We start from the raw sequence: 21548 nt of genomic DNA, 5'->3' as shown, positions 1-21548 counted from the left end.
TGAGTGAGGATAACGTGAAATCCGCCTTTGATCTCGTAGGTATCTGTTCCACTTCGAGAGGGCAGAACTGTCCGTCTTGACTGCGCTTGACTGCTTCACTCCTCCCCTCACTGCAGCCGCCTACTCTTGCCTACATTTCAGGCGAGGCGAGGCGCATCTCAAACAAGCCTAAAGACTGCAAGTGTGGGTATTTGGCTGCGAAATCCAATCGGCTGCGAGAGCCTTGATGATGACACACTTTATTCTCATTGGTCAGATTCTGTGATGACAAGCATGACGTGTGTTGCGTGTTTATTCTAACAATTCAATTCCAATAATGCTCACAAATCTGTGTTTTTTTAACAGTAAAAGCAAAAGTTATATTGAATCACGTTTATCAATAAAACACAAATTTACTTAATCTGTGATAAAAGCATGCAAACACCGTGAGAGCGTCACTACCGGGAGCAGAAAGAGTGCGACTTGACATTTCCATTTTTAATTCCGCCCGACTGCAAGCGGCTGCTCTCACCAGCCAGTATCAGGCTAGTGTAGTGCATCTCGAATGCATCTAATGACTTTGCAGGCAGCATTTTTGCACGAAGGCACCTCACGAAACCTCACATGGACAGGCTTCTGAGGCAGCATAAAGGTTTAATGATCTACAACAAAATAGAATGAGTTTTGGTGATAACTAAACAAATTTTTAATTACTATAATACTGATTTCTCGCTAGAAATAACATCAAAAGTGCAAAAAGTTCATCAGAAATATACATTTACACAAAAACTAACCACCAAACGCAACTTTCAAACGTCATCTTTATTTTTTAGCTCAACCGTCACGGAATGTGTAGTATCTTGAGATACTAGCAAAAGTAATCTCAGATGAGCCAAAAGTTCTCGATGGTCACTTTGAGGACCCATCGCAGCGTTCAAACCATAGACTGTAAAAAAGATGGAAGACGCACCTTCATTCACTTCCATTGAAGAAAAGTGAAGCCACCATTGTCCCAATAGGGCGCGGCCATATTGCACTTATTTGGGACCAGAGTCTGCGCAGTAGAGAGCGAAGTGGAGTCCCGCCCACACTCCTGCAAAGTCGATCGCAAACACACGCCCCTGACCCTTTTTTAAATTAGCCTGACTGGTACGATTTTTGTCTGCTTTTGTCTAATTGCCATATAAGAGGCTTGTGTTAAAATAAGGTAAATACAACTCCAATCTCTTTTTGAAGATCCCAAAAAAGTCAGTTGGCGCCTCAGTTCACTCAGAAAGCGGTCAGTCTCAGCTGTCAATCATGACGTCACACTCCCATTTTTGTAGCATCACATAACTAACTAAAATCAAACTTATTTAAAAAACAAACACCCTAACTTACATCAGCGTGATAAAATCTACATCAAATGACAAAAACCATGTTTTGAAAACAAAATATTTGAAGTGAAATTGAATTATTTAGTTTGTCTCACGTCCCATTAGATTACATGGAGAGGGCGGGGTTTATGACCTATACTGGGACCAGCCACTTGGGGGCGATTGAGACGCAATGGCTTCACTTTTGAGGACTAGTGCGGCACACTTGGTTCAGGCATACACACCAGCATGCCAATAGAGAGCACACAATGCACTTCTTCACAGCCTTTTAATAGTGCCCCAACTCATACGCAATGCATTACACCCCCTGCTGGACAAATCTCAGTATACACATACAACACTCCTCCCCACTTAAATCCAAAAAATTTTTTTTCTCCCATGAACAAAACTTGAGGGGAAAAACATTGTTCACATACAAGACAATTTTCAATAAAGTGCATTTTCAAAATCTTGTAACTGTGTGCGTTTTTTTATTTTATTTTTTCTTCACAAAGTCTTTTAAGTGTGTTAGTAGTTTTTTACATTACAAAGTCCTTTAAGCGTGCAGGTAGTTTCCCTTCTCTTACTGAACTTCGTAGACCCCCAGTAGGTACAATTTCAGGGTTTTTTTACTTCTGCAATTGATGTCACTTCAGGAATGGTAGGAGTACTGGATAACTCGGGCAACAGCCTACTGGAACATTCAATTTGCAAATTTTCAAGCTCCTTTTTCTCAGGAGTAACACCCAAAGTTGGTATTATGGGAGTACTGGGTGATTTGGGCAATTGAACATCAGTATCCTGAGATACAACATCAGCATCATATAACAGAACATCCATGCTCGGTTGGTAAACAGTTATCCTTTCTTTTTGTTGGCGACTAAATAATTGATCTAAATGACGTCGCACTATTTGAGCATTCTCCAAAGTTACTGTATAAGATACAGGTCCTGTAATGTCCTGAATTACTCTATGCATCCATTTTGGTCCATACCCAAAGTTTTGGGTATACACAGGGTCTCCAATCTGGAAATAACGAGATTTTACATGTTGATCATGATACTCTTTCTAATTTTGTTGTTTACCAGTGAAGTAAGGATGTATCTTGTCTAAAGTGCAAAGCAATTTTCTTCCCAACAGCAATTCAGCAGGAGACAGTCCAATTGTAGACTGGGGTGTGATATGATAATTAAACAGAGATCTATGTAACTTGGTCTCCAACGTGTTTCCCAAACTTTTTTTCATTAGATCTTTTATTAGATCTTTTCATTAGGGTTATTCCATTCTTAGTCATAAAGCCTTTACTTGCTTCACTTACAAAACATTGGGCATTATCAGACACTATCATTTCAGGAATCTTATGTACACTGAAACTTTTCCGCAAACACTCCAAAGTAGCTACTGTTGTTGCTGAACTTACAGGACAGGCATCAATCCACTTAGAATGAGCATCAATGATAATTAAGAACAATTTATCTAAGAAAGGGCCTGCATAATCCATGTGAATTCCCCTCCACAGTTGTCTGGGCCACTCCCAGGGGTGAAGTGGAGCCCTCACAGGGGATTTTCGCTGTTCTTGACAGATAGTACAATCTCTTACTCGAGTTTCAATATCAGCATCCAGATTCGGCAACCATAGGTAGCTCCTTGCCAATCCTTTCAACTTGGACATGCCTGGGTGGGATTGATGTAACTGTTCCAACAAACCTGCACGTCCCTGTTCGGGAACAACAACACGGGCTCCCCACAGCACACATCCGTCCTGAACACTGAGCTCTTGCTGTCTCTGTTTATAAGGTACAAATTCCTGGGTATCACTGTGATCAGGCCAGCCTTTAAGCACATACTCTTGACAAAACAGGATCTTTAGAAGTCCAGTGCTTAATTTACTCTGTGGTCGTCAAGGGACTCGCTACGCTCTCCAACATCAAGGCATGCTCTTCCTCTGGTTCTTCCTCAGAAGGTTGTGCAACAGGAAGACAACTGAGGGCATCGGCATTACCATGATCCTTACCAGCTCTGTAAGAATTGACGTATTCATAGGTTCCCAACATTACTGCCCACCTCATAATTCGTTGAGATGCCATTTGAGGTACAGCCTTTAGTTCATTCAATAAACTGAGTAAAGGTTTGTGGTCAGTACAGATTACGAATTTACGACCATACAAGTATTTGTGGAATTTCTTGACTCCAAACACAACCGCTAATCCTTCTTTCTCTAATTGGGAGTAGTTCTTCTTTGCAGCTGTTAGTGTTCTAGACACAAATCCAATAGGTCTTTCCGTTCCATCCCTCATACGATGTGCTAATATGGCCCCCACACCATACGCTGAGGCATCACAGGAAACGATGAGTTCTTTCTTTTCATCATAGTGGATTAAGACACGATTAGATTGCAACAACTCTTTGGATTTCTTGAAGGCTTTTTCTTGGGTCTTCTTCCCAACACCAACAAATATCCTTCCTCAAGAGCTTATGCAAAGGAGCAAGCAGGATAGAAAGATTAGGAAGAAATTGATTATAAAAGTTCAACAAACCCAAATAGGCTTTCAGCTCCGTTACTGATGTCGGCGTTGGTGCTTCCTGTACAGCTTGAACTTTCTCTGGAACAGGATGAATACCTGTGGCATCAACTTTATGTCCGAAGAAAACAACTTCCTTTTCTATGAACTTACATTTCCCTCTTTTCAGCCTTAATCCAAACTCCTCCAGCCTCTGCAACACTTGATCCAATGTCCCCAGATGTTCTTGATCATTTTTTCCTGTCAACAGAATATCATCTATATACACTGTGACTTTTGGAATATCCTTCAGGATTCCTTCCATAGTTCTCTGGAAGATTGCTGGACTCGAACTCACTCCAAAGGGTAATTGTGTATACGTAAAGAGACCTTTGTGAGTATTTACAGTGACATATTGCTTGGATGTCTCGTCCAACAAAATCTGTTGATATGCATGACTCATATCTAATTTGGTGTATTTCTCACCTCCAGATAACACTGCAAACATGTCCTCCATTCTGGGAATGGGATACTGCTCCAATGACGATTCCCGGTTAACAGTCACTCTATAATCTCCACAGAGTCTCACTGATCCATCTGGCTTCAACACAGGCACTACAGGAGCTGCCCACTCTGAAAACTTCACAGGTTCGATGATACGTTCTTTGATCAACCGATCAAGTTCAGCGTCCACCACCTCTCTCATGGCAAAAGGTAAAGAAAGTGGTTTAAAAAAATGAGGCTTCGCACAACTGACTACATGAATCTTGGCTGTGGCTCCTTTTAATGTTCCAAGTTCTTCTTTAAAAACTATTTCATGTTTCTTTAAAATGTCTTGCAACATCTCTGAGCTTGTTTGAATTTTATTAATCTTTTCCCAGCCAAGTTCCAACTCAGCAAGCCATGATCTTCCCAACATGTTAGGACCAGATCCTGCCACCACTACAACTGAGAGGTCTTTAACTAATCCGTTATGCTTGACTTGAACTTTGCTGGTTCCTAGAACATTTACTGATTGACACTACATCCAGTGTCAACTTCAAACTTCACAGGACACTCATTCACAAGTAAAACTTGGGTAAAAGGAGGCACAGGAGACTGGGCTGTTTGTATGCTATACATGGGAAAACTTGAAAACGTGAAAACTTCTTCACACAGCTCTTCCTCTTGCAAATAATTAGCCCTCTTTGAATGTTTTCCTCTCTCCCATGTCACAGATTTCTTGCCTTTGTTACAAGCAATTTCTTGTGGTTTCATTCTGCACACTCTTTTCACATGTCCAATTTTACCACACTTGTAACATTTTTCTTTGGCAAACTTACATTCTTTTGACATATGGTTACTTCCACCACATCGATAACACATTCCTGCACCCTTTAAATTACTTCTTTCTTCAGTGTCCACCTTGAAAACAGTTGTACTCACACGATTTCCTTTTTCTCTGTGCAAATCTGCCATATCTTTATTTGCAGTTTCAATAGCCTGAGCTTTCTTCAGTGCAGTTTCAAACATTAATCCATCCTCAGCCAGAAATCTCCGTTCTATGCTGTCATCATTAACACCACATACTAATCTGTCTCTCAGCATAACTGTGAGTGCGTCTCCGAAATTACAATCTTGTGCAAGTTTTCTTAGTTCAGCCACATACTCTACTATGCTTTCATCATGGCGTCTGTTTCTTGAATTAAACTTCCACCTCTGAACTATTTCACTTGGCTTTGGATTAAAGTGGTTGTTCAATGAACTCACCAGTTCTTCAAAACTCTTTGCACCTGGTTTGTCTGAACTCAGCAAATTCCTCATCAGTGTGTATGTCTGTGCTCCAACACAACTTAACAATATGGCTCGTTTCTTCTCTGTGCTTTCAACATCATTTGCCACAAAGAAATGATTCAATACTTCACAATACTCTTCCCATGATTGTGACTTACTATCAAATGGTGTTACGGATCCAACCATTCCAGCCATTGTTTCTTCGATCAATCATTCCACGTGGTAGCCACTTGTTTCAATCAGCTCAGCCGCTTCAGCATCCCGTTTCTCACTTGCTTCTTTGAAATCGCTGCTTCATCCTTATTTGTCTTCACTTATCTTCATCTCCTTGTTTATCCTCGTTGCCATATGTAGTATCTTGAGATACTAGCAAAAGAAATCTCAGCTGAGCGAAAAGTTCTCAATGGTCACTTTATTGAGGACCCATCACAGCATTCAGTCATATACACCAGCATGGCAAAAGAGTGCACACAATGCACTTCTTCACAGCCTTTTAATAGTGCCCCAACCCATACACAATGTGTTTTACCGTCCCCTGCTGGACAAATCTCAATATACACATACAACAGAATGGAACGCACAGGATTGTGGGATATCAAAGGTAGCGAAGGATACATCTATGCTGCCTTCAAAAATCGATCAGATTAAGGTATCTCATGAGACAGGAAGTGAAGCTAACTTTAGATTCGGACGTGCCTTGATGCCTTCCTATCTTGGAATGTGTCAAACGAAGGCAGCATTTTTCAGTTTTCGGATACAGCCATAGAGAGACAGAGTTGCAACAACGGTAGTTCGGAACGCTCGATCATCACGTGATTCACGTAGACCTCAAATAGTTCCAGGAAGTTCATAGCGGGCAATTGGAATACATTGAGTTAGTGAGACAGAATTGTAATTGGTAATTAATAGACTATAAAGTAATTTATTTACATTATTTATATAAATAATATATACATAGTATACACATGTAGTTGTATCACTGTTGTTTTTAAAAGATATAATCCGCTAATATTTGAGGATTATTGTGGTCAGCTATCCTTACCTGCCATGTTAACATATTTTAGGCTGACATTACCATGGTAAAACTCCATGTTTGCTATCTAATCGACATCGTGGTCTTTTACCAAGGTAACTTCAGCCTCTCTGTATAAATATAATTGTGTGTGTGTGCGTTCTAACAACTTGTATGTTAGTCAAGTGCGGTCACATCTTAATGTTCATTGTCGTTTTACTAATCTCATGATTGTCACAAACAAAGACGGAAACCACAGGTGAGTGAATGACAATGAGGTTTATTGACTGAACGGGTGACTGGATAATGATGAGAGTGACGTGGGTGAGTATCTTGGCCCCGACCCCAGTGGTGGAGGCGTCTACTTCCACCACGAATGGCACATGGGGGTCAGGATGACGAAGGATGGGGACCGTGCTGAATGCGGTCTTGAGGCACTGGAATCGAAGGACAGGGACTTGGGCTTTCCCCGGAGCAGAGTGGTGAGCGGGGCTGTGAGCAAACTGAAATTCTTGATGAACCGGCGATAGAAATTGGCAAATCCCAGGAACCTCTGGAGTTCCTTAACAGACTGAGGGATTGGCCATTCGGTGACTGCAGTTACCTTCCCCTGGTCCATCTGGATTCCGTCCTCTCCTATGATGTAACCGAGGAACTGCACCATGGGACGATGGAATTTGCATTTCTCTAGCTTTAGGTATAGATGGTGTTGCCTGAGTTTCTGGAGCTCGATCATCAATACATGGCCTCAAGCCCCCGTCCTTCTTACCCACGAAGAAGAAGCTTGACGCCGCTGGAGAACTGGATGGCCGGATGTACCCTTGTTTAAGAGCCTCCTTGATGTACTCCTCCATGGCCTTGCGCTCCGGGATGGACAGTGGATATACTCTACCCTTGGGGAGTTTAAATCCAGGCAGCAGATCTATGGCACAGTCCCATGGTCGATGAGGTGGTAACTGCGTGGCTGCCTGTTTGCTGAAGACATCCTGGAACGCCCTATAATCAGATGGGATCGTGGGTGTCTTGTCAGACTCAGGACTCTCAATCAGCGTGGAGGCGACCTGAGCATTGGGTACCTTGAGAGGCGGTCGTGGAATTTCCTTGAGACAATGTTGCAAACACCATTCGCTCCAGCGGATTACTTCACTTGATTCCCATCTGATTTCTGGTGCGTGGAGTATAAGCCAGGGGCGCCCCAGGATGATATCCACCGTGGACCCCTCCAGTACCAGAAATCTGATCTCCTCCTCGTGTAGATTTCCGACTTTAAGCTTCATCGGAGGAGCCTCAAATCTTACATGCCCACGTCCTAGTGGCTTTCCATTGATGGTCTCGACTCGGAGCTCCCGGACACGCCGTTGAAGGGAAAGGCACAGACGAGTTGCGAGGTCTTGGGAGGTGAAGTTGCCCGAGGAGCCCGAGTCGACCAGGGCAGAGGCTGAAACGGATTGGGCTGGAGTGAATAGTTGTACCGTGATCACAGAAAGCTTGGAAATTACAGGATCTATTTGAAGTGTACTCACTGCTGGACATGGGGGTCGGATGGGACATGATCGGATGAAGTGGTCCGCAGAAGCACAGTAGAGACATAGGCCTGATGTCAATTGGCGGGCTCTCTCTCGGTTGGTGAGACAAGCTGTGTCTATTTGCATGGGTTGTGGTACTGGAGGACTGGTGGTGGGTGAGACTGGCTGGTGAGCGGCTTCGGGAGTGTGGCAAGCTGATAGGCGTTGGGAGATTCGTTTGGGAGCTCTTTGCATGAAACCTTCCAATCCCAGAGAATCATCATATATGGCCATCTGCGTATGGATGGTAGTTTCCAACCCTTGTCGAAATGCGCTGATGAGCGCAGCCTCGTTCCATCCGCTAGAAGCCGCCAGAGTGCGGAACTGCAGTGTGTACTTGTGAGTAGAGGAAGTACCCTGACGTAGGCGCAGAAGCTGGTCTGACACCGAGAGCACTCCAGAAGAAGATCCAAACACCTCTTTGAAATGACGAGTAAAGGCTTCATAGGAATTAATTAGGGCAGTATTGGTGTCCCATATGGCTCTAGCCCATATCAACGCTCGGCCGGATAGAAGAGAGATTAGAAAGGCCACCTTGGAGCGCTCGGTGGGAAACTTTTGTGGTTGCATCTCGAGATATAACGCCACCTGTAGGAGGAAGCCGCCACACTCAGCCGAATCACCCGCATAGGCAGCCGGCAGCGCCATAGGACTGGCAGAGGCAGATTGGGGAGGTGGAGTCGGCAGAAGCGAAGCCCGAAGAGTTTTGACCAGCTCCTCCAAGATCTCTGAGGGTGATGAAGGCCGGGAATCCATAGGAGTGATGGTATTGGTCCGGTCTTCTGTCACAAACAAAGATGGAAACCACAGGTGAGTGAATGACAATGAGTTTTATTGACTGAACGGGTGACTGGATAATGATGAGAGTGACGTGGGTGAGTATCTTGATATTAGATAATGTCCAAAGGCATTGGCGGAGAGTTAACAGCGTTCTCGGTATACAGGGTGACTGGAGATCGGGAACCAGGAGACTTGGGAGTTTGTCACGGAGAATAGTCAGTGGAACTAGGGAGAAACTCAGCAAGACAACAGGAGTAATAGAGTTAGGTTACTATTCAGCTGGTGAACCATAGACCGGACGATGAGTGTCAGAGAGAGTGGGTATTTATGGGAGTGCTGATGAGGGTTAGCAGGTGCGGATGATTAGAACTTAGGTGATTGTGATCTGGTGATTGCTGTTGGCGGCGGTGACTGTGGCTCTCTGACAATGATAAATGTTGTTTGTTGTCTTAGAAAATTCATTCCAAATAAGTGAAGATATTTTCAGATTAAGTGAAAATTAATCTCGTTTAATGTTTTTGATTCTTGTGCACCCCTCAATTATTAATATATAAAAATTTATTTGTAGTATATTCAAATTTAAAACAACTTAAAATATTTTTACACATTTAAGCATATATTTTATGTATGTTGACTTTTGTTATGCACTTATTTACATGCTATAAAGCATGTTGTCCTTGAACAGTCTCCACTATAGATTGCTGTGCTGCATTATGAATGCTCCAGTCACTCACAGAAAGGAGTGTGAATGTATGGTTTCCCTACTGACATGGAGAGGAGAAAAAATGATGCATCAAGTTTTGTCCAATTCACATTTATTTGTATAGCACTTTTTATTATACACATTGTTTCAAAGCAGCTTTACAGAAAATGAATGTTTCTACATTACAAATAAGAGTTCTGTTAACAGGTGTAACAGTGTCAAAGTAATGTTCATATGGCAGAAATGTTCTAAAATTAGGCTACACAAATCATGCAGTTAAGTAATGTCATGTGTTCAACAATGAATAAATTAAAGCAATGGTTACATGATTTGATCATGTTGATTAAAGGAAAATTGAGCAGTTTTGTATGTTTATTCCGAGTCAGAGTCAGCTTCATCTGAAGTCCTCTCAAGGGTTGGTGTCATCTCTTCACAGGTGCTGGATATAGTCAGCAGGAGTAATCTATAGATTACACCAACAAAATGTGATGTAATCATACTTGGAAACTCGCACTTTTTCACAAAGAACAGGGAAAGACTTGCCAAACCCAGTGAACAGACTCATTGTGAGAGTGATATCTCATTACAGGGAGTCTTCAGGTGGTTCTGAGCCAGATAGAGAAGGAGAAAAAGGAGAAATGTTTAAGTGATGCTTCATCACATTTCAGTCCTGTGGCATCACTGCTCCTTCAGAACAGTACTTCTACACTAGCGAAGACATTTAAGTATAACATACAGTAATACAGTACAGGTTTACTGTGATTACGTCTATAATATAGTAGTGGTATATAATACATTTTTGGAAATTTAGCCTAGCATGATTCTGAAATGAAAACTGCTCACCTATTTTAAACTTTTTTTTTATTCTCACTTAGGTCCATCAGCATCCTTTGCAATAAATCTATTAAATAACTTCCCAGCAGCAGAAATCACGTTTAATTACACAACAACGAATGAAACTACATGAAGAGAATGAATAACATCCCGTAAATCTACTAATTAAGTGAGGAATAATCTATTTTAATGCACAAGGTAATTTGATTAGCTGTGTTGGTAATATACAATTTTGTTCTATAAATGTCTTACCTTTTAAAAGTTCATCACAGCGGTTTCTTCTGCTGCATCCCTACGGCGCTGATAGTATGAGCACTAACTTCCGGGAACTATTGAGCGGCTCCATGATCCGCCATTGCTGTAAAAAAACGGTCCATTGGAGTCAACGGAGTTGTCGCAACTCTCTCTCTCTATGGCTCTGGGCAGCACTACAGGAGCAGCTGGGGTTGCTTGGCAACAGAGCAGAGGAGACTGTAACACATTCCGTAATGGGAATCTGTTTCCTTTTTTTTTTTTTTTTTGCTTTCAACAAGACCTGTTTCCTCAGCATAAAGAGTGGCTAATGGCCGGGATGTGCCTACCATGCTGTCTAAGTAATCCCTCTTAATGCCCCTGTGTGCATTAAAATCTGATGTAACTGTGTGATATTCCGAGACAGTGAACTTAATTTCCCCTTGTTTGGTGTCGCTGTGGGATGAATGGAGCGGAACGCCCCTGTTTTTCCCCCTCTGTTCCTTGAGATAACGCAAACAAATCACAGTAGGGCAAGATAGCAATACCAACATTTCTAGGTGGCATATGGAGAACAAGATGAATCGTATAAAGACGGAGATAATGAAACGCCAGGAAATTTGCAGTATAACCCATATATGTGAAGAATTACATATGGTCTCCATCTTAAGGTTCGTGAAGAAAACCAGGAGGAATGTCTTGCTACAATTAGTTTGATTTTATTTTTCTTATATGCTTAAAGCCTTTATAAATTACAAATCTAAACCTGTATATCGTAGTTCAAATGGGAAGAAGGGCTAATGGAAATGGCACACATGGGAACATTTTATCAACATTTAGTAACTATATAAATAAAAGGGTTTTCAAACTGGCGTGTTAGTGGAAAGGTTCTGAGAAAATAGTTTAAAATATAAATAAATACTGTAATAAAAAGATGGAAAGTAAATATAAATAATAATAATTAATTAAAAAAAGGTAATAATAAAAAGTAGTCATGTACAAAAAATTGCAAAATAGATGATATAATAAAACAATAAAAATACACATTTATTATTTTATTCTAAATATATTCCTAAAAATACTCTTAATAGTTTGTAGAAAACAGATAGTGTGAGGTTTTCATATAAATAAATATTTTTTCTTGATAATATTTTACACATATATTAAATGCCTTTATATTTAAGGAAGGGGTCCTTCAGAAGGGGATCATCATATTTGGGCCATCAAAACCCCAGATTATGTCACTAAAATAATACTAATAGCATTACTGCAAATGATTAGATGCATTGAATTGGCTTTTGCAGCATTAGAAAGGCCATGCGTGAAAAGGCAAATGATTTACACATCAGTGATGGGAGTGGCTCTACACTTCACTGCTCTCCGTGTGTGCAAGTGTAGGGATACAGAGAGAAAGCCTGTGTGTGCGTACTGTAGGAGAGCAGGAGAGAGTATATCGAGGAGCATGCGCAATTCTCTATGACCGTGTGTGTGTGTGAGAGAGACGGAGAGAGAAAGAGAGCAAGAAAGGGAACGCACCGTTCTGTTGCACCACTCCTAGAGAGCCTGGAGATGCTCTCATACTGTCTGACTCCTGTTCCAGCTCAGGGCTTCTGCAGGGACACACATGCACGCATGAGCACAGAGACACACACAAACACACTCCACAGACGTGTCGTCACTGCCACTCCTGGCAGCCGGTGATATAAGGGAGTGGGAGCGCTAAGGAGAAGAAGGAGAGGTGGAAGCGGCTAGCGTTAAGGTACAGTACACACACAGATCATGTTTGATATGAATGAGATCAGTAGCAAAGAGAATGTGTGTGTAATGCCGTGCCGTTATGCCTACATGTCGCCCTTCCTTGGCTCAGAACAGAGTGTGCGCCGGTTCATTCCAGCTCTGGAATACTGCAAAGAAAGGCAAGAGAGCATCCTACAGGATATGGCATGATCCAGATGTGCAGGGAGACATTTGACCTGGCGGCATCTGGAGTCAGGTGGTGGATTGCAATGATGTCTTGTTGCTTAGTCTTCTACAGGAAGTTCAGAGGATGCAAACATGCAGATAACCTGAGGATATGAGTTGATCCGTGTTAATGTTTATTTTTGGGGGTCTCAGGCAACAACTGGTCAAGGTCATGGTTAGGTGTAAATATGCACATTAGGTCATACATTTGTTGTTGTTTTTTCACTCCCACCGCAGTCGTCACAATCCCCGGGGCAGTCGGCACACAGCTGGAGTGAAAAAGTGTTTCTTCAGTTCATTTTCCAAATGAACCTGCTACTATAGAGCTCCATTTGTGAATGGACATTACTCTTTTTTTTTTGGTAGGGTTGACTATCGACTTGATTTGTTGGTCTAATGGCTCATTAGTTCCCTGGTTAATGCTTCCATCCCACTTGCAGGGCTTTTCACTTGTTATACATGAGAAGCTGGATATATTGAGCTGTGTGTTTGACCAGCCTGTGTTTCCGTAGCTCTGCTGGCTCTGGTTGGGTTGGTACTGATGGGCCAGTAGGTTGACTGGCTGTGACTGAGTCTGCTAATGTAGTGTAGCATGCAAACCAGCTGGAGACCTGGCACACACACCACAGTGTGATTGGTAGTATTACTATTCTGATACAGCAGACTGTTTTCTGAGATTATGTAAGATCTCTCAGTTAAATCCACACAGACACACAAAACAGACGCGAGAGCTTTGAAACACACATAATGTGATTGGCAACTGTTGTGTTTCTGGCATTGATACTACAGGCCAAAAGGCTGGCAGTTGATTTGAGTGTTTAAAATGTGTTTAAGGCTTAATTTTATGTGTGTCTCATTATTAATGATGCTACATTTGATCCACCAACTGTTGTCAATGTTGGCGAACACACAAAAAGTCTAGTAATCCTTTTTTGTTGTTGTTGCATTTTCTTTAAGCTGAACTTCTTAATGTTTCTAGCTAGATGGTAAAAGCTAAATTTGGGGATTTGTTTCTGTTAATTTTAATGAGAAGGAAAAAACATCTTGTCTTTGAAATATGATGAAATATTTGTGCTACATTTTGTAGGTTGCAGAATACACGATTATTAAGAGAAATGGGGAGAGAAATATGATGTCAAATGGACAAGAGCAGCTTTTCAGGTTGCATTTATGTGGGCCAAGACTGTAGCTTAGCAATATCTTGCTTTTAAAGCATATAACTTTTAAGAGCCACATTGAATGTTTGCCATTATGTGCTTAGTAGTCAGTACTTCTCCTAAACTGTTAGAGGCTCTAATGACGGGACAGAAAACTGCTCATTTTTAATCAGCATTTTTCAATACTTGATTGGACATTAAAAATCTTGTTTGATCGCACCAATTTGTTCAATAAATGTTAGATATTTTTTGCTCTGCTCTGATTTCTGTCAAGGAAGCATGGTTTTATCGTTGTATGTCTAGTAAATGTTGTAACATTTGAATGTTTTCATAATGGTTATATTTGAGGGTAGCTGTCTGTTCTCTATTTGATAACACGGGTTCTGACATATCACATTAGTGCATTTTATTTAGCAGTAACGGATTAACCAATGATGTGCGGTTTAGTTTAAATTGTCCTATAGAGACTTTGGCACTGTGCAGCTTTGTTATGTTATGTTATACAAATATACTTAACAATGTATCTGGCTAAACAGGTTTAGCACTATTAACATATGAATTATGTACTTCAAAAGGAATTCAGCGATCTCAGAAGGTGTAAAAGTAATAGTTTTTATCTAGAGAGTTTTTTGGGGGAAATTTTTCTGGTATTTCTTGAGTGACCATGAGTAGGTTACTAATATACATGGTCTAGTTTGGGATCAGATCCCTTCTAATGCAGTGCTTCAGCTTCGTTACTGTGCCAGTGTTCCTGTCAGCACTGCACAGTTGGCAAGTATCAGAAAAAAACAAGCAAACGCTCGATAATCTGGGCGTGATTCTTTGCAGCCTAAATTGTAGCAGTGTAATGCGTAAGTAACATCACAAAGATTGATTTTTTTTAACTAGAAGTCTTGTGGTTACACCCACAGCATAAACAGTTTCATTCATCTGTTTTTAAGGAATTTACCCACACTGATTATTTAAATATGAACAATGTTTGTTATTTACGTCTTAAACCTTGAAAGATATACTGTGCGATTTTTAAAAAAGAGTAATGACTGTTTTCGAACAAGTTTCCTGAACCGTCTGATAGTCCCTCGCCATACTCACACGTCACACCACTGGCTATGCCAAAGTTGCTTCAGACTGCTCAAATTAGCCCAACAACATCCAAAAGTGCCACAGAGCCAGGGCCGGACTGGGACACAATTTCAGGCCGGGAAATCTCACACTCATTCAGGCCACACAGAATAAAGAGGCCAAAATGGTACCTTTTGGGGTACAACAGCTTGTCACTGGAGCAGCACCCTTTAAGAACACCTTTGTACCTTTTTTACCCCTAATAGGTACATATTAGTACCTTATAGTAATTCGTACACATAAGGTACTAATATTTAAAAAAAGGCAAAAAGACGTCCTTTTTAAGGGTAGCCTACTGCTCCAGTGACAAGCTGTTGAACCCCAAAAGGTAAAATTTTGGCCCCTTTTTTCTGTATATAACCTATACACCCACTACAAATTCTGAAACCACAGATAACCCTATTATTTAAATGGCCATCACATAAAAAGCTATAAATCCTTGGTCTGGGGCCCTGGAAAATAATTAAAGATTGTCTCTTGAACTGCACCTTCACTTCCCTTTTCTTCATTTTCCCCAATATCTCCCCAATGTCTCCCTTTTTTATCTTGTACCTGTCAATTCTTCACCAGCAGGTCTACTGTTAGGATTACAACTGTGTCCACCTTGTTGCAAAACGACCACCTCATTGCAATTTGTCATCACAGAATGTTATTTATCTTAAAATGACTTAAATACCAGAGATTTAACAAACCTATATTTCATACAAATATATCAAAACACATTTTCTAAAGTGTCTAAAAGTCAAAATAAGTACAATATCTTTTTTTGAAAAATCCTAATACTGAACGCACTATTGCAATATTAGGCTGTGATATTTTTTGTTGCTGTCTGCTAAAGCTCCCTCCTTCCTATACAGTAAATCCATGTGAATGTCTGTCTGCTAAATTTTTTAATGCAACTTTCCAATCGATAATGATGTCCTTTAGAACAGTATTCTGAATGATGATAATAATAGGGTGCCCCTGATAGCCTAACAGGTGCTAGCAGTTTAATACTCAACTAGGTTAATAAAGACAAAACTCTTTAGCGTATTTACAGATATAACTGACCTGCACCTGAAGCCCTAAACAGGCATTTTTTCTACATTTCTCTGCTTCTTCTGGACGCTTCCTCTGGACGCTTATTAATATTAATAATAATAATAATAATAATAACAAAAAACAAACAAACAACAACAACAACAACAAAAAACAGGGCAGAATTCGCCCGGTGCTCCCGAAGGCCAGTCCGGGCCTGCACAGAGCCAAATTATTATACAGGGAAATACAGGTGCACAAGTGGTTTATTTATAGTTGACATTTCTGAGATAAGAGGAATCATTTTAAAATAAAAAAAACTTAAAGAGCACCTAGTATGCAAAATTAACTTTTACATGTTGTTTGAACATAAATGTGTGTTGGCAGTGTGTACACAACCACCATTATATATATATATATATATATATATATATATATATATATATCTCTATAGCTATATCCCTTCACAGATATAACCAACTGTGTTTTTGTAACTTATGTGTGTTTTTATTTTAACATAAACCTATTTGACAGTTTAAGCGCAATAAGACATGAAAGAGTACTCACATGCCATGTGACAGCTGCTTTCCGTGCACATGCTTCAGGTGTGTGCGCTCAGAAAACCGTATATCAGAAGTTTAAACTGATTTGTAAAGGCACAGCCCTATTCTGGAAAAGGGGGCGGAGAGCAGCAGCTCATTTGCATTTAAAGGTACATGTACGAAAACAGCGTGTTTCTGCTTAGGCATTTTCAAAATGATATACCGTATTGACCCGAATATAAGACAACCCCCCCTTTTCCAGATGTACCTTTTGGAAAAAAAAGCCTTTTTGAAAACCAAATCTTTTTTTTTTTCTGACATTTTTTCGTAAATTATTTTCATATTGCATATTTTTCCTATTTTAATTTTTGTTTTGAAAGTATGGTAAATACTACCAACAATGACATTGAAAAATATACACTTTTTGATATACCTTAAAAATAACAGGTAGCCCATCTGAATTATATAACATTTAGGCTATCCATCTCAGAGTAGCCTACCAAAATTTTATTATCAGTAGAAGTTAAATCTTATTGTAGTCTTCAAATCTGGGTACAGTCTTATGTTTTAAAATCACTTACAGAGGAAGTTTGGTCCCATCAGGCTAACATGACAGTCATGACTTGTGCCGCTGTAAGCTTTTCTTTTTCTTTTGTTTTCACTCGCAATCTTTACAACACATTACATTACATATTTCATGGCACACTCGTTTTATGTGTTTTTGGAGCCACCTATTGTTGTGGGTGTATTATTGACATGTCAAAGTCTAGACCCTGAATATAAGATGACGCATTTTTTCACATGTATTTTCAAGAAAAAAACATCGTCTTATATTCGGGTCAATACGGTACTAAAGGATATGTGGGGTATTTTGAGCTGAAACTTAACAGACACATTCTGGAGACACCTGAGACTTATATTACATATTGTAACATGTAGAATTGTGTGCACTCTGTTCATCCTGAAAGTTTGCTCGGTAAGTCACTGCCCTGTCTGCCCTCTTCCCCTGCAGCTGAAGCAGGAAGCCCAGCCGTTGCACCTGGCCTCTCACGCAGCCCACCATGTGAATCGCTGCCACCTCCTAGAGGAAAAGAACAGAGCTCTTAAACTAGAGCTAGCCGCTCTCAGACAGCAGAAACGGCAGCACCGATCTCTGGTAAGTCAGTTTGTGGTGTGTTTTTGTTGCTTATTTGTTCAGTTTTTGGCAATAGTCACACTTCTGGATTTCAGCATGTTGTCTGAAACTCCTCTTCCCTGGTGAGAATCTTAATGAGTGACAGCAACAGTTGTTTTCTGTAAGGTAAAATGCACAGGAAGTCCCTGAATTGTCTACTGTGTTCAAAGTGGTGTGATGCTGGAGCTGTTGCCCTGGCAACAAGCCCACTGGTGAGGGAGGACAGGTTGGTAATGGAAAACTGACAGACCATAATAATGGCTTTTGTTATAAGCCTCAGTTGCAACAGATCAATTTCATCCCGCTGAATGGAGATGGGAAGTGACATGCACAAATTTAACTGAGGTTGAGCACCACTGAGAAAGTTTGCTGTACTTTAGAGCATACTTTAGAATTTTACCGGAAATTAAGCAAGGTTTTTTAAGGGGATGGGCAAAGGGATGAAAATCAAGTCATCATTACTCACCCTTGTATTGTTCCAAACCTGTATGACTATCTTCCTTGCAACTCTGAAGGAGACTGATAATAATTCAAGGATTAATTAAATTAAATGATCAAAAGTGGCAGTAAAGACACCTAAAATGTTACAAAAGATTTCTGTTTTGAATAGTGCTGTCAAACGATTAATCGCGATTAATCGCATCCAAAATAAAAGTTTTTGTTTACATAATATATGTGTCACACCTCTAGACTGTCTGTGTGTGTTTTTTTCCCCATGTGCTCCCCGCGACCCAGTTTCTCCCTCTCATTTGAATAATCATTTGGTCCATGTGTGTTGTACAGTGTTTTTTTTTGTTCGTTTTCCCCATGGATCCCCTTGCCGCAATGTTCACCTCCCTAGCCCGTAAGGACTTTCCCTCCTTGGAGTATGCGGTTGAGTTCAGCCAGCTCGCCGTTTTAATGGCATTTGACGACGCTGCGCTGAACTCTCTGTTCTTGATCGGGGGAAATTACCACTGCCCCGTTGACCTCTGGAGAGAGTCTATCCCCGATCCAGAGCACAGACAGACCCAGAGCCCAGCCCACCATGACGGAGAACCCGAGCCCACCACGACTGATGAGCCATTACCGAACGGAGCAACAGAGCTGAGGATCGACGCGGAGCCGGAGCTGCAAGTAACGTCAGACCAGGTGCGAGAGCTGGCGACAACGCCCGCCATGAGGGAAAAAGCTGTGGACAACGAAAGCTTGGAAAGGAGCTCAGCATACTGCATCAAGGCTGAGGGTGAGCTTATTGTGGATCTGGGAATGTGCAACGCTGAAGGGGATCCCGAACTGGAATTGTAGGCTGACCTGGCCCCTCTCCTCCCTCCTTCGTCGGAGCCCTCTGTCAGTCCTGTCCCCACGTCCAGCCCAGAGAGGGCTGTTGTTCCCACGTCTGGCCCAGGGAGGGCCTCAGATCCCGAGTAGTGCCCAGAGAGGGCTCCTGTTTCCACATCAAGCCCAGAGAGGGCTGCTGTCCCCACGTCAAGCCCAGAGAAGGGCTCCTGTTCCCACGTCCAGCCCAGAGAGGGCTCCTGTTCCCACGTCCAGCCCAGAGAGGGCTCCTGTTCCTGAGTTTGGCCCAGTGAGGGCTTCCGTTCCCAAGATCGGCCCAGAGAGGGCTTCTGTTCCCGAGTTTAGCCCAGAGAGGGCTCCTGTTCCTGAGTTTGGCCCAGAGAGTGCTCCCGTTCCCGAGTCCAGCCCCGAGAGGGCTCGTGTCCCCTAGTCCAACACAGAGAGGGCTTCCGTTCCCAAGTTTGGCCCAGGGAGGGCTTTTGTTCCTGATTGCAGCCCTCAGAGCCCGGAGGCTCACAAATGACCACCCACCCTCCCGCTCCAGCCTCCTCCACCGCTGTCGTCTGGTAGCCTCTCTGCTCACCCTCAGCCCTGTGACCTGGGTCCCACCTGGCTCCAAGTCCCTCGTGACTCTTCCTTGGCTCCTCCCTCCTGCATCACCACCCTGTACTCTGTCTGCCGGCCCCCTTCCAGGTGTCCGTCCTCCTCCCGAGCATCCTCCCAAGTTCCCACTGGTCCCTCCCTCTGTTGTTTTTTCCTTCCAGGAGGGGGGCGATATGTCACACCTCTGGACTGTCTATGTGTGTTTTTCTCCCCATGTGCTCCCCGTGACCTAGTTTCTCCCTCTCATTTGATTAATCATTTGGTTCAGGTGTGTCCCATTAATTACCCTTTTTTAGTTCAGTATTTAAAGTGTTGTCTGTTCCTTGATTCCTTTGTCCGGTGTCATCCATGCTATGTGCTACGTGTGTGTTCCTGCCTGCCCTGTGTTACCCCTGATTTTGGATTATTAAAGACTGCTATTCGTATTTCTCCTTCATCTCCACGCTGCTTTACTCCTCACAGTAGCATTGCTGACAATGTGTGTGTACTGTGTATATTTATTATGTATATATAAATACACACACATGCATGTATATATTTAAGAAAATGTTACGTTTATATATTAAATATATTTATATATGATATAAATTATATGAATATAAATATGTTAGGGGTGTCCCCGACTAAGGATTTTAATAGTCCAATCGGAATTTTCGAATCTTGCTGTTAGTCGACTGATAGTCGAATCATATGTTTGGGGGTTGGGGCAAAATGCGTTACCAAGAGTCAAGTCAGACATTCGACAGTCATAATTACTGACATTAACACACAGGAAAAATGTGTAACAGTCGCCTCGCAGATACAAAAATAATGTTTTATGTTTTGATTAAAAGATTAAACGTCAGCTAAATCCTAAGAATTCACAACATTTTTTTACAATGGTGCTCTCATTATAACGTTATGTATATGACAGTAGTTAATCTGCATTTCTGTTTTGAGCTGCGCGCGCTGAAGATGACCGGTTGAATGAAGCATTTGATAGCAGGTTTTCAGTCAATGGGATTTAACTCATCATTTATCTCATATAGAATATGCTTCGTTATTTATACAGCATAATGTAAATATTACAACTTACAGGCTGTCTGCACGAAATGCCCCGAACATGAACGTGTCTGCGCGGCTCTGAATGAACTCCTTTTGTGGACGAGTTCTTCATGCAACAACTTGCAGAAACACGGTAATTAAACTCTAAACATTCACAGCGTTTTATTATAATAGTGTTTTCATTATAATGTTATGTATATGATAGTCCCAGTCATAGTTATTAATATTCTGCATTGTTGTTTGTCCTGTTCGTGCTGCACGCTGAAAAGATCACCGTAGTACTACAATGAAGCGCTGTTCTGCAGCGCAGCTCAACCAAACGCATCTTATACAAGATAAATAATATATACACGATATATATATATAAACCGACTGAAATGTTTTGAAATCACTTGTAACTTGGGGGTGGTTGGATTTATTCACGCACGTTAAAATGTTTATTTAAAGCTTCTTTCTTTTCAGATTCTTATTTACAGCATTATCCTAATAGGCTGTATATTAACTTGTTGGGAGAAAACCGGTAGTTCTGTGTGAAATCAGACATTGAGCACCCCCCATATAGCCAAAATGGCATGATCATAACACCCTGCGAAAATTCGACTGTGAGATTGGGAGTCGAATCAGGCTCCTCCTATTGAAGCATCGAATCTTCGACTATTCGGGGTCACCCCTAAAATATATACATGTAAGTACATGTAAATATTTTCAAAATATATGCTGTATGTTTGTATATTTATATATAAATAATAAATATACACAATACACACACATATTATGTAAATGAAACACACAGACATTTTGGATGCGATTAATCGTTTGACAGCAATAGTTTTGAATAAATAATAAATGCTTTTCTTTTACATTTCTATTTATCAAAGAATCCTGAAAAAAAAGTATCATGGTTTCGACAAAAATA

At 41.3% G+C, this 21548-nt stretch overlaps 1 protein-coding gene across 9 annotated transcripts in view; it reads left to right on the top strand.

Moving 5' to 3' along the window:
• rimbp2a (RIMS binding protein 2a) overlaps window positions 1-21548 on the top strand; it is an 81195-nt gene that overhangs the window by 4219 nt on the left and 55428 nt on the right. For 8 of the 9 annotated variants that reach the window (XM_058757375.1, XM_058757382.1, XM_058757374.1 and 5 more), the window contains exon 3: window positions 17546-17689. In XM_058757375.1, the coding sequence (XP_058613358.1) occupies window positions 17546-17689 (144 nt within the window). Of the gene's footprint in view, window positions 1-12250; window positions 12493-17545; window positions 17690-20665; window positions 20766-21548 lie in introns of those variants that run through there. The other variant, XM_058757377.1, reaches the window with a different exon arrangement.

This window comes from Onychostoma macrolepis, chromosome 21 (genome assembly GCF_012432095.1).
Source record: "Onychostoma macrolepis isolate SWU-2019 chromosome 21, ASM1243209v1, whole genome shotgun sequence".
NCBI classification, from domain to species: domain Eukaryota; kingdom Metazoa; phylum Chordata; class Actinopteri; order Cypriniformes; family Cyprinidae; genus Onychostoma; species Onychostoma macrolepis.
This window is presented reverse-complemented; position numbering and strand designations above follow the sequence as displayed.